Source organism: Mastigoproctus giganteus, chromosome 8, assembly GCF_048544385.1.
Source record: "Mastigoproctus giganteus isolate SK-2022 chromosome 8, ASM4854438v1, whole genome shotgun sequence".
NCBI lineage: Eukaryota > Metazoa > Arthropoda > Arachnida > Uropygi > Thelyphonidae > Mastigoproctus > Mastigoproctus giganteus.
In genome coordinates this window covers 169058327-169071542 of record NC_143582.1, presented here as the reverse complement: position 1 = coordinate 169071542, position 13216 = coordinate 169058327, and the positions used below count along the sequence as shown (strand labels likewise).

At 35.4% G+C, this 13216-nt stretch overlaps 1 protein-coding gene across 1 annotated transcript in view; it reads right to left on the bottom strand.

The window, feature by feature from the left end:
- Positions 1–13216, bottom strand: part of Nup98-96 (nuclear pore complex protein Nup98-96) — a 770989-nt gene that overhangs the window by 604466 nt on the left and 153307 nt on the right. Inside the window, exons 8-9 of the mRNA XM_090379042.1 lie at positions 12465–12640; positions 1267–1392 (exon numbers count right to left, since the gene is read on the bottom strand). Of these exons, the coding sequence (XP_090235168.1) occupies positions 1267–1392; positions 12465–12640 (302 nt within the window). The remainder of the gene's footprint in view (positions 1–1266; positions 1393–12464; positions 12641–13216) is intronic.

Here is a 13216-nt window from a genome sequence, read left to right as displayed (position 1 = left end):
GGGAAAGCCAAGAGAGTAGACAAAATTTACTCTTCCTGGAATCAGTTCTGTAAATTCTGTCCTTGTGAGATAATGAATTATCCCGTTGGAAGAATCCATTCACAGATGGACACAGTGTGGACATAAAGGGATAGGCATGATCAGGAACAACTTTCAGATAACCTAATATTGCTCCACTGGTATGAGGAGGGATCCAACGTTCACTATAAAATACTCCCTACACCATTATATCACCATCAACTCGCACTGGTGACACATGCCAGGATGGGTCCAGGGACTGCTGTTTTTACCACCTTCCACTCCTCCCATCAAGCATGAACTGGAATTTGTCAGACTACGCAACATTTTTCCAATCTTCTGCTGTCCAAGTGTTGGTGTACCTGTGCCCGCCTTAACTAACCTTGTTTTTGGTCACAGGAGTGGAACCCAGTTTGGTTATTGGCTGAGATACCACCATCTAAGACAAATTACAAATTCTTCGGGAACAGCAACCCACAAATAAATTATATGCTTAGTGGTTGGCATCTCAATGAAAAAAATTGAGAATTTAACTTAGCAGTACACAAGTAATATGAACACAATAAAGATGCTATTATCCTGCATTTTATTTTGCACCACAGTCTACCAAAGTACACCCGACAGCCAACTCATTAATGAAAATCAACACAACATTTTTTTAGTTCACAATATACACAATAAGTAATAAAAGTATGTTAAAAAATTCCAATTTTAATATACTTTTATTACTTATTGTGAAAAGAAAAAGACAGCAACTTCTTGCTGCCAACAATATTATGACGGTAAGATGGAGAAGGGTAAAATCAAGCAAAAAGACATTCTCCAACTCAACATTTAAAGTAATTCATTGACACTGAACTGCACTTTATTTGAGATAACAAGCAGATAGAATTCCAAAATGTAACATGTTTATTGCTAAGTTTCATAGAACACTTTCAAGTCACTTGAGCCATAAGTGGCCCACAGACCACAGTTGGAAAACAGTGGTATAAAACATAGTATAATTAAACAAAATTACAAAGTCAGTAAACAATTTCTACTCTATGGAAGAGGCAATGAGACAAATTAGAGGTAAAAGTTATTTCTGTTAGCAGGAAATATGTGACAGTTGAAAGGAATGACAGCATGCAAATTCCGACCATTTCTAACTCTACTACACATTCTTCCAAGAGAAGAGAAACCCACAAAAAGTTATATTTTCACTGTGAAAAAATAATATTATTATTCACGCATGCAAAATTAACTTACATTTTGTTGGGTATTTGGGGTGCCAAACGTTGAACCAAAACTTGTTCCAGCACCAAAAGCAGTTGATGGCTGCGTAGTAGATGTCGATCCAAAAAGCCCAGTACTGCCAGTCCCACCAAATAGAGGCTAAAGTAAACAAAATAATAATAATGTTCATAAAAAAAAAAAATTTACTTGAAGATAACCATATTCCTGTTGAGTTTGAAAAGACAGATACACCTTAAGAGATAAAAATATATTACAAATGCAGGCATAATTATTAATAATAACCTAGCAATTAAAGAAATGAGAAAGATCAATGGCAGAAAACATATGGGTAGCCATGTGAAAAGAAATATTTCCACAATTATGAAGGAGAGCTGATTATCTGAGTATAAGCTTTATTATACAGCCTATTTGAACATAAGCTTTATTATATGGCCTATATTGGTAATTGCACTATTATATAGTGCAAATTCACTATATACTTCAAGAAGCCTGGTCAGGTGTGAAGAGGAAAAGACCAAACCCTCCAGCATATGACAGCACGATGAAACAAATGGCCCTCAGTTCCCAGCAGCTTTCACTCACCCTCTTACGGCAGCGAGACGATCACAGTGGAAGCAGAGGGTGCTAAGAATCTCTGGGTACGACCAGGCTGCCATGCACGGAAACTGAACTTGGCCTGTTACAATGCAAGATCGCTCATCAGTGAAGACAGGATATTAGACCTGAAAATGAATTTAAAAATGTGAATTGGAATATTATCGGTTTGGCTGAAACAAGAAGAATAAATGAATCACTTATAAGTTTATCTAGTGGAAATTTGCTGTACACCAATGAAAACAGTGAGAGGAATGAAGGTAGAGTTGGGTTTCTGGTCCATAAAGATTTAAAAAACAACATTTTTAATTCAAAAGTATATCACCAAGGGTGTCAAGAATAATACTCAAGATTTCTAAGAGGTACAAGCTAAAGGTTATAATGATTTATGCACCAACATCGAGCCATAATGATGAAGAGGTTGAAGAAATGTACACTGAAATTGTCTTCTAGATGAGCAGAAAACCCACTACACTACTATTATGGGGGACTTCAATGCTACGGTTGGAAAAAAGACAAAACAGAGCAGAAAGGGGAACTATAGGAAATTTTGGAATTGGTTAAAGAAATGAAAGAGGGGAAAGACTTGTGGAATTTGCAGAATCTCAAGGATTGTCAGTAATGAACACTTTTTTCAAGAAAAGGGTGAACAGAAAGTGGACCTGAAAGAGTTCAAATGGATTAACAACTAATGAAATCGACTTCATCCTCACTAACAGAAGATATAGCATGAATGATGTTACCATCCTCAATAAGGTAAATGTTGGAAGTGATCACAGAAAGGTAAGATGTACACTTGATATAGATGTAGAAAAGGAAAGGAAAAAACTGACTCGAGTAAATAATACAAAGGTCTTTGAGATAACAAAAGAGGAGAAAGAGCAGTATGTACTGGAACTTAAGAACAAGTTTGAGCTTCTGCAGACTGCTCAGGACCAAGATATTGACAAGGAATATTACAACTTTCTGAAAGTGACAAAGCCCAAGAAACCTATAGAGAAAAAGAAATCCAAAGAAGAAAAAATTAGTCAAGAAACACTTGTTATGATGAACCGAAGGAGACAAAAGAAGAGCAAGATAAACACTGGCAAGGAGAAAATTGAGTATATTGAGTTATGCAAAGCCATTAGAAAGAGACTCAGAGAGGACATAAGATTTAAAAAAAGGAAAGTAGAACAAGCATTAAGGGAAAACAAAGGACTTAAATCAGCAACCATGAGCAGTAATACAGAAAGACAAATGATACTGAAACTGAAGAACAGCAATGGTGTACTTATAAATAGCAGAAGACTACTATAGAGAATTATACAAGGAGCGAGGGAATGATGCCAGCAGTGGGGAAGATGGATCGCAAATTAGCAACACATACGACATACCCAATATTCTTCCTGATGGGGTAAAACATGCATTGAAGAAAATGAAGAATCAGAAGGCCACGGGGGAAGATGAAGTTACTGTAGAGTTGTTAAAATTGGGAGGAAGGGACATAATACAAAAACTGGCAAGGCTCTTCACAAAGTGCATTAGAAAAGGTGTGATGCCTAAGCAGTGGAATAATGTAATCATAGTTTTGCTGCATAAGAAAGGAGATAAATGAGAAACTGGAAATTATAGACCAATTAGCTTGTTATCCCACATCTACAAGTTATTCACAAGGGTCATTACTAACAGATTAGAAAGAATACTTGATGAGAATCAACTGAAAGAGCAAGCTGGCTTTAAGACAGGATTCTCAACTATGGATCACCTTCACGTTGTTATTTGGTTTTTAGGAGCATTAGCAACTAAGGCCATATTGCTCCGGGTATATGCGGTGGTCATTCCCTGACCTTGCTGCATCCTCCATATTTGATGGTCGTGGAGTCGAACCCCGGTCTAATCAAGAAGCATGTGCTACGCACTGCTGCTCCTGCCTACCTGGCAACGGAGGCGCCAACCTTCACATAATATCACAGCTAATGGAGAAAGCAAATGAACATAAAACACTATTATGCCTGCCATTTGTGGATTATGAAAAGGCATTTGACTCCATGCAGCATAAGGCAATGTTTCGGGCACTGGAAAGACAAGGTATAGATACCCCATATATTATGATTTTGAAGAAAATATTTGAGAACACTACCTCCTTTATTAGACTAGACAAAGACAGTAGGAAATTTAAAATCAAGAAAGGAGTTTGACAAGGAGACAATATCTCCGAAGCTGTTTACTGCTGCCCTTGAGGAAGCTTTCAGAAGATTAGACTGGTCGCAGAAAGGAGTCAATGTGAATGGAGAATACCTAAACCACTTGTGATTTGCAGATGACATTGTGGTCATAAGCCACGATCCCAAAGAATTAGAAGAAAATCTTAATCAGTTAAGCACAGTTAGTAAGGATTTTGGACTAAAGATGAATATGGCTAAAACAAAAGTAATGATGAATAAGTATGCCACAGAAAGGGACATAATGGTTGAAGGAGCAGTAATTGAAAAGGTGGAGTCATATACTTATCTGGGCCAAGTTATTAGCTGTAATAAGGATAAATGGTTGGAAGTAAAGAGAAGAATAAATTTTGGTTCGACAGCATTCAGGAAATATAATCAAATTCTGAAGAGCAATATCCCAGTTTGTCTGAAACGCAAAATAAAGAATCAATGTATACTCCCCACCATGACTTTTGGAAGTGAAACTTGGGCACTCACCAAAGGATGGAAGAGATGCTGAGAAATACACAACGAAGAATGGAACGAATTATATTGGGAATCAGACTGTTAGATAAGAAGAGAAACACATGGATTAGGCAGCAAACTCAAGTAAAGGACATTCTTATCAAAACTAAAATGGTCTTGGGCAGGACACAGCTAGAAGACATGATGATAGATGGACTAAGAAAATAACAGAATGGTACCCAAGAGGAGCTAGAAGAAAACCTGGAAGACAATGGCGGAGATGGATAGATTGCACAAAACAGAACTGGAAAGTTGCTGGAGAGGCCTTCATCCTGTAGTGGATTGAAACTACAGGCTGAGTGCAAAAACTAATAGTAAAAATAATAACAGCTTTCCTGCCTCTTGATACAAGATATTCAGCTCTGCTTTATCCTTCTGAATTTTCTTTTCTTCCTTTCACTGCTGACATGCTTTAGAATATGAAGAATATTCACCAAGCAATTAAAGAAATGACTGTTTTGGTGTAGTCTTTACTACCACATTAAACACAAACAAGTGTGTCACAGTATGCCACATGAGAAAATCCATACTTTTGACATCTGAAGCATCTTAATGGATTTGGAACACATGGCCTTACTACAGTGGAGATACTCAACTAACAGAGGTAAGGGATTTCAGGGAATTAAATGTAAGGACGATATATCTAGGCATTAGATTCCCATCCTGGTGGCCAGATATTTGTTTTATCAGTCTCTCCATGTGATTTTAACTCAGAGCATATATCACGTCCTCACTAACCTCAAGGAGATCCCATTCAGATATTAGTCCATGTGAGGAATTCAATGTTGTATGGATGTTACTATAATAAGAATTTTCCCCAACAGCAGTAGCTCAGTTGTCTCAAAAGATCTCCTAATCACAAACATTTGACAGATTTTAGAGAGACAGCTAAACCTTCGAAACTATCATGTGGGGGAAAAAAAGAAGACTTTCCCCAATTGCTTGTTCATTTGTCGAGTGAATAATTGAGAACCAAGAAACTGGACCCAATATGGCTTCGATCCTGGGCCTCTTTGCTGAAATGGTGATACCAGATTCCTCACAAAAATGAAAAAGACCTTGTTGGATTCTTAGAAGAAAGATTTACATTATTGGAATTCATAGAAATTTTGTTCTGTTTCAGTGGCCAGCTCCCCACCCACTACCTAGCAAGCAATAAATATACTCAGGAGTAAATACCAAGGCTATCTGGGCACCATACTCACACCTTGGTTGCCTGAATCCCATCTCTCAGACCACACATGGGGCATGTGGCATTGACACAGTTGACCCTTGTAGGTGAACCCAATAGCCAAATTATCCTGGGTGAGCCATCCCAGTATCTCCACCCTTGTCAAAGTAGCAACCAAATTGGAGTGTTGAAGCTGTGCCCTTCAACCATCAAGATCCCCCTTTCCGAATTTCCACAGGTCACAGCAAACATGCTGGATTCCAATGCTGTAAACCTGGAACGTTGGCTGTGGACAATGGATCACCGTGATGTTAATCTGTAAAACAAGCAGCATCTTACTGGGAGGTCTCCTTCACCATGTACTGTCTAACCATCATGAAAAAAACCCTATTAATCATTCTGACTCCACAGAGATGGAAGAGTTCATTTTTGTTTGGGTGTTGTGAACGCTCACAATGCAGAGCTGCTATAAACGCATACTGGTGATGGAAACAGAACTTTGCAGAAGTAGTACTAGTTGGATGCATTTACAAACGTATACTTTTTCAATTTTTAATTTATATTTAGTTTTCATTCTACAGTTTGAAAAGTGGTTTTATTTTTGTAATGATGTAATTTAAGAAGGGCAAAAGCATCCATTCACAAGCAAGAAAAATCATTAACAAAGTGATGACATTTTGTGAAAAAGAAGCTATTTACAATGCTCTTCAACTACCAATCTGCCAAGCTAAAAGAGATGTGTTTAGCATGTGCTCTTTATTATTATTTAAAAGTACTCCCCCCCAACAAGACACTTCAACTGCATTGTTCTTTAAAGTTTTGTTACTTAAGTGAAACAAAAATCAGCACAGTTAAACTGATCATGAAAATTAGCTTTGAGGTTTAACCTATATTACTAGAAATAACATATTTTAAACTTAAATATGTGTTTAATTTGTAGCATTTATGCTAATCGCTAAAAATAAAAACCTACAAGGAGCAGTATGAAAGTAATGCCTCCTATTTTTTTCCTCAGAAAATTTAATTCCTACAACTATGCCTTTTACATCTATTAATCCTCAGTCATTAATAAAGGCACTGTTATTTTTCCACAAACTCACCATTTTCTATGCACTTCCACCATCTGAGTCAGACACTGTATTCCAATCCTGTAAAAGTCCTTACTCTTGCTCCGGAGCGCTTTACGAACATTGTGCTTGAGCTAGCCATCGTCCACAAAATGAATGCCACTGAATGTATCCTTCAGCATGCATGTATAAGGTAAGGAAGAACAGTGCACCCCCCAGCTTTGCAGTGGCTCCCATCGTGCATTGTCATGGAGAAGACCTCATTAAGGTTTTTTGTCCAGTTGAACTCTACAGATTCAGGCTTTCAACTTTTTCAATGTTTCCCCATATTGATCTGAGTTGATTGTGGTGCCACGCTCCAACAAGTCCACAAGCAAGACCCTCCCATCTTTGTCCCAAAACACTGTCACCATGACTTTACCGACAGAAAGCTGTCTTTGGAACTTCTCGCATGGTGAAATTTGATGATGCCACCCCACTGACTGTCTCTTCATTTTGGGGTCATAATGGTATATGCAGGTTTTGTCACCTGTGACTGTGCATGAAAGAAAAACCTCTCCTTCAATCTTGTAGCACCAAAGAAGTACCATATAGATGACTTTCTGGGATTCTTTGTGCTCACGTGTCTGCATTTTTGGGACCCCACCCAGCACAAACTCTGTTGTAGCCTAATTCCTTTATGATGGCTATCACAGTAGGTTTCCCTATACCTACTGCATCACACAATTCATGTGTTGTGATGTGGTGGTGGTCCTCTTTGGTCAGCACGTCGATCTATATGGTATTTCTCTGGTGTTACAAGAGTAAAGGAGAGGTTTTTCTTTCACAAAACTTTCACTGGCCACTTTGTGGCTTATCAACAATATCACTTTCCATACTCTTAAAGTGTCTTATCTAAAGTCTAACTGTACTCACATCTAAAGGATTGTCACCATAAACATTTTTGATATGCGTATGGATTTCGATAGGCATCACTTCTTCCTTGGTAAGATATTCAATCACCACTCTTTGCTAGATATGTATATCTGTAACATCCACCATTCTAAACTATCCATGTGCTGCACTCATGAGACTGATCACAGTGCTACTCAGTATGGCGAAACTAGAGACCTAGTGACACGTGAAATGATCTACGCCACCACATTTGAAAGCAAAAAATTAGGAGGCATTACTTTCGTACTGGTCCTCGTATCTTCATAACTGCTATCTTCCAAAAAATGCAAAATCAAACTTATTTTTAACTACTCATATGTTTGATTTCCAAACTACTAAGATTTCACCTTAGCAGCATTCCAAATCTATAACAATCATCTGGAAAATACTTCAATTTTAAAGAAACAGTGGACATCACTACACTCAACTAAATCATATATTGTTCGTACTTCCAATGGAAGCCATCGTGTATTCAGCAACAAACAGAAGCTATGCTTCACCTTGCATTAAAACAAGCAGGAGTCAGGATACTATCAGAAGAATAAGAATCTACTTTAAAGATTATACACAGAGTCAAACTAGACAAGTCGAACCTTCAATCTTTTTATGTTCTTTTGCCTTCTTATTTTATAGTTCTTTTAATTAGTAACAGAATAAACATTACTTTAAACAAGGTTTCAGGTCTTTTTAATGAATATAATAGCTACACACAAATATGATTTTAAAAATATGCAAATATATCCTTACACTTGCATATTCTTAGGAAGAAATTTGTTATTTTTCCAACTAATGCATACATATATATATATATTACGGAATGAATAAATGTACAGATATCTACATTATAATCTGGAAATTATTAAACACATTCGACAAAGCAATTAATCACAATCACAGTACAATTTTTTATTTTATTTTAATATTACAACTAGAGAGTCCTAAAACTGGCAACCAAGGAATTCCTAACTGCCACTAAAACTAAGCATGCATGAATTCTCAAGTAATATGTCGAAATCCAAGTATGTAAAAGTAAACAGAAAATGTGTCAATAACTTACTCAGTAGGCAGTGCTGGGTGCATACTTTGCCATTTTAACTATATAATTAATTTATCATTTAAGTGAAACTGCAGAGTGATTACTGGCAAATTCACTTTGATAATGTTCTATCTTTTAAAAAAAAAAGTCTTAATTATAATTTTGCAATACAACAGTGTTCTGCCCATGTTTCTTTATTGTGAACTTTTCATCCCTGTATTTTTTACAAACAACATATTCTGATATGGGAAATAAAAATTGCTTAGAACCAGACTTCCAAGAGACAGAGAGAGAACATTGTTTATTTATGTATTTTGAAATAAATTGCAATTGTAGTTTGTTTCTCCAAATGAGTATAGGCAGTTCCCGCTTTACGAGTTTTTTTTTTTCCAAGTATCAAGTATCAACAAAATCGAAAATACGAAGATTAATTGCAAAAAAATGAATGTTAAACATTCATAAATCCCACATTTCAAACCACGCACGTAGCTATACAATATACTGCACCCCGCTTTACAATATTAATCCGTTCCATCGTATCGTGAAAATATCGTAATGTGAACACAATAACACATTAGTTATTCGTTCCAAGACCTTGTAAGTTGAAATTTTTGCTGTATAAATAAGCTATTTATCTCTCTAAAAGGTCATTTCATAATTTAAATTGTATTAGTTACCAATTCAAATCATTAAATGCACTACACTGTCATCATTATCATATGTTCTGTTATAAGAACCAATTTTGAACGGCTTTGTGATATTTTCTAAAGCACATTTCTGGAAGTCACAACCATAAAACAATAACAACAATTTGCACTTTCCGGCTTAATGTGCTTTTCTGTTAGTGCAAGCAATTATAAACAGATAGTAAACTTGATGTTATTGCATTTGTGAAAATATCGATAGCTGGAATTGTGTGGGTTTTTACGTTATTAGGGTGAAATGCATTTCCCCTTCACTGCAATCTTCAATCATATAAAAAACATAAATAAAATTTAAGCATCTTCTCTTCATTCTTTTTTAAGCTTCATAAACTTGTTACTACACACGAATTGTATTAGTTGCAATCTCACTTGCGTGTATCTTGTTAGTTAGTTGCAATTTGTGCGTGCCATTAAAAAATGCTTATGCATGCTATCGTGAAATTTATAAAGAAAAGAGAAGAGATTATCTTGGAAACAAATGCCTCTTGAAGTATTTCTGAAGAAGACAGACTCCTTGCGCAAATCAATGAGTGCCAACCCAACAATGAGTGATCAACGAGAGTGCATTTAGTCGATGATGAAGAATAAACATTTTTTAACATTTGTTAAGTCATAAATAATTTCTTTAAAATATAATTTACTTGATTTTACAGGATATGTTTTCATTTCTTTGGATAAATCAATCATTGTTTAAACAAACTAATTAGCTAACTAATTTCAAGTTACATTGTTGAGAATATAACCCGTTTTTAACATTATGTCCATGGGAATAAATTCCCGCTTTACAAGCGTGCACTAGGAACAAATTAACTCGTAAAGTCGGGAACTACCTGTACATTGTTTCACAATTAGTTTATTTTCTATTTGGCATTCAAAGTCTGTTGACTGCCAAACACAGAAAGCTCTTATTCATAGATCAGATGTATAGGGAAGAAGCAAATGAATCAAAAAGAATCAAATGAATTTTCAGAAGCATTAAATTAAATTCTATTTAACTTTAATGTATATTTAACCATCTAGGCTTGATGTCAAATTGTGCTGATGTTTACAAAGGGTTGGGAGAGTGATAACAGAATAGTAACCAAGACATGCTGCTTCTTGATATACAGAAAACAAGTTTTCCCCTTACCTAAGCAAGATTGGTGGGGGGGGGGAGAAATCTTAAATACATTTCTGAATAATAGCAGTTACAAGACAGCCATTTTGGAGATTTTCTACCTATATTAGAAATCTGTCTGTTAAAAATACTTCTGTCATATTACATATTTTTCAATTATAATACAGTAAACTCCGCTATTCGCGGGAGTTACGTTCCTGAGAAATGCTGCGAATACTGAGTTATGGCTCCCATAGTAATAAAGAGGTTCCGTTTCAAAGTATGAAATATATAAGAAAAACTAGTCTAAAATTTTGTCTATGTATGTATTATAGGTACCTTCATAATATGACTATGTACATAGTGAAATGCAAGCATATGGCATCGAAATGAAAATAAGAAACAATTTAATATTAAATGTAATATTTATTAGAAATTTCAAACAAATCTTTCAAACCAGCACTTTGCTAGCTAAAAAAACTTATACCGCCAGTGCTATCACCAGTTTCGCTAAAGTGTTGATAAAGGAGTTTTTCCTTTTCACGAATGATGAGTGAACTTAACGGAATTTTATTTTGAGTTCGGTCTTCTATCCACAGATTTAAACTTTTTCCAGTTTTTCTAATTTAACATCATGAGTTACAGAGCAAATTTTTGAAGCAATTAGCGCGTTTTCACAGACACTATGGCAGATTTTTTCTTCCGATTTCTTGATTGATTGTACTGTTGACTCATTGATTTTATAATGTTTTGCCACTGAGGAGACACTTTCACTATTAGAAATTTTATCTAATAATTCAATTGTACTCGCTAATCTCATCACCTTCTTTGACCTTTTCACATTTCCCTTGTTATTCGTAGCCATATTTTTGTACGAGTTAAAAAGAACTTGTACACAATAAAGTCACTTTCTTCCGTTAACACACTTGAAAAAGTCTGTTTTACACTGCAAAATTTATCACTTTTTTCAAAATTTATCAAATTAATCATGGTAAATTAATCACGGTAGATTTGTCACTTTTGTAAGCATATCAATTTACAAACTGATAAATTTATTCAATTTATAAGCATACAAATTAAAAGCAAACGACGAAACCTTCCATGACAAGCGCATAACACATACTGAACAAGGATTAGCGAGAAACATCCACACTCGCGATTTTGCCACCCCTCCCACAGCGCTGTTTTGACCTGGAAAGATAATTTTAGCCATGCCCATGTTTTTTTAGGGCGGAAAATGTTCACGGTGCTTTAAATTTCACTTTTTTTTTAGATTTCATTTTATATTAAATCAGCAACCGCAAATAGTGGGGGTTTACTGTATTACGTTATTAACTTCTTCCTGCAAAACTCATAAAAGAACTTACCTTTACATGTGCATGAAACCTTGGCATTCAGTAGATCGTGGATAATGAATTAAACTCCTCTGATCAATGTGGTTGTTCTGGAGTACAAACAGAACAAACATGATAATGTGCAATTTACTTCTTTGACTAATGGGAGGATTGCCTACAAGTTCCTTTAACTATCAACTAATATATATACATATTAGGCCACTGTTCTTGGTTTACTACTTTTCCCTCTTAGTTTTAATTTTGTTTTTATTATTTAATATTTATGTTCTCCAAAGAATTATACCTTTCACATGAACTTGTAAAAGTGGGTAATTTGCAGAAAATGGTTAATGTCATAATATTATAAATGAAAACTTAAGGTCTTTTTACCACTATTTAATTGTTCGAATGTATTACATAGTTTCCTAGATAAACACATCAGGCTATTTAAAATAAATAACTAATAAATACAGAATTTGTTCAATCGATCAAAGCTATAAAAGCACTGCAATCAAGCTATTTATTTTTTATATTTTAATCTGTTTTCCTTTCAATAGCACTTACCTTTGTCTGTGTGGGCTGACCAAACAAACTTCCTCCAGAGGAGCCAAATGTGAATGATGAACCTGCAGATGTTGTAGGAGCACCAAAACCTACAGGCTTATTAAAAAGGCCTGTATTCTGCTGCGGAGTATTTTGCCCAAAGAGACCACCACCACTGCCCACTGAACCAAAAGTATCTGTAAGTGACAGAACTTAAATTATCAATATGCGTAAATAGGCCTACCTAAAGTAGCATGATTGAAAACTAATACAAACATCCCTTGCCAGTCACAGGAGATACCTTCCTGAAAATTACAGCATTCAGTAAAACTGCGGGTGAGAAGATTAAAGTAATATTGAAAATAGGGATCTAGGGGGGAAAAAGCAATAATTATGCCAGTAAAATATATGGAAAAAAATAATAAAACATTAAATTTCTTTACTAGAAAGATATGTGATTATGTTCCCACAGCTGTTGTAGAAAAAAAGTAACATTAATATACCACCAAACTAATGAGGCAAATTAATGTTACAATTAGGGTAATATACAGCAAAATGCAATTTTGCTACCTAAGTACGAAGATATCCTAACATTTGAAATAAAGTGAAATCATAAAAATAATTCTGTGATTTTATAGAGAGGGCAGCAATCCATCTGCCCACAACACTACAGTAAATATCAGGTTGTTTTTTATATATATCAGGGGTCACTGATCAGCAAACCATGGTCTGCATTTGGACTATCAACAATTTTTTCACAGATTGCAAGTGAT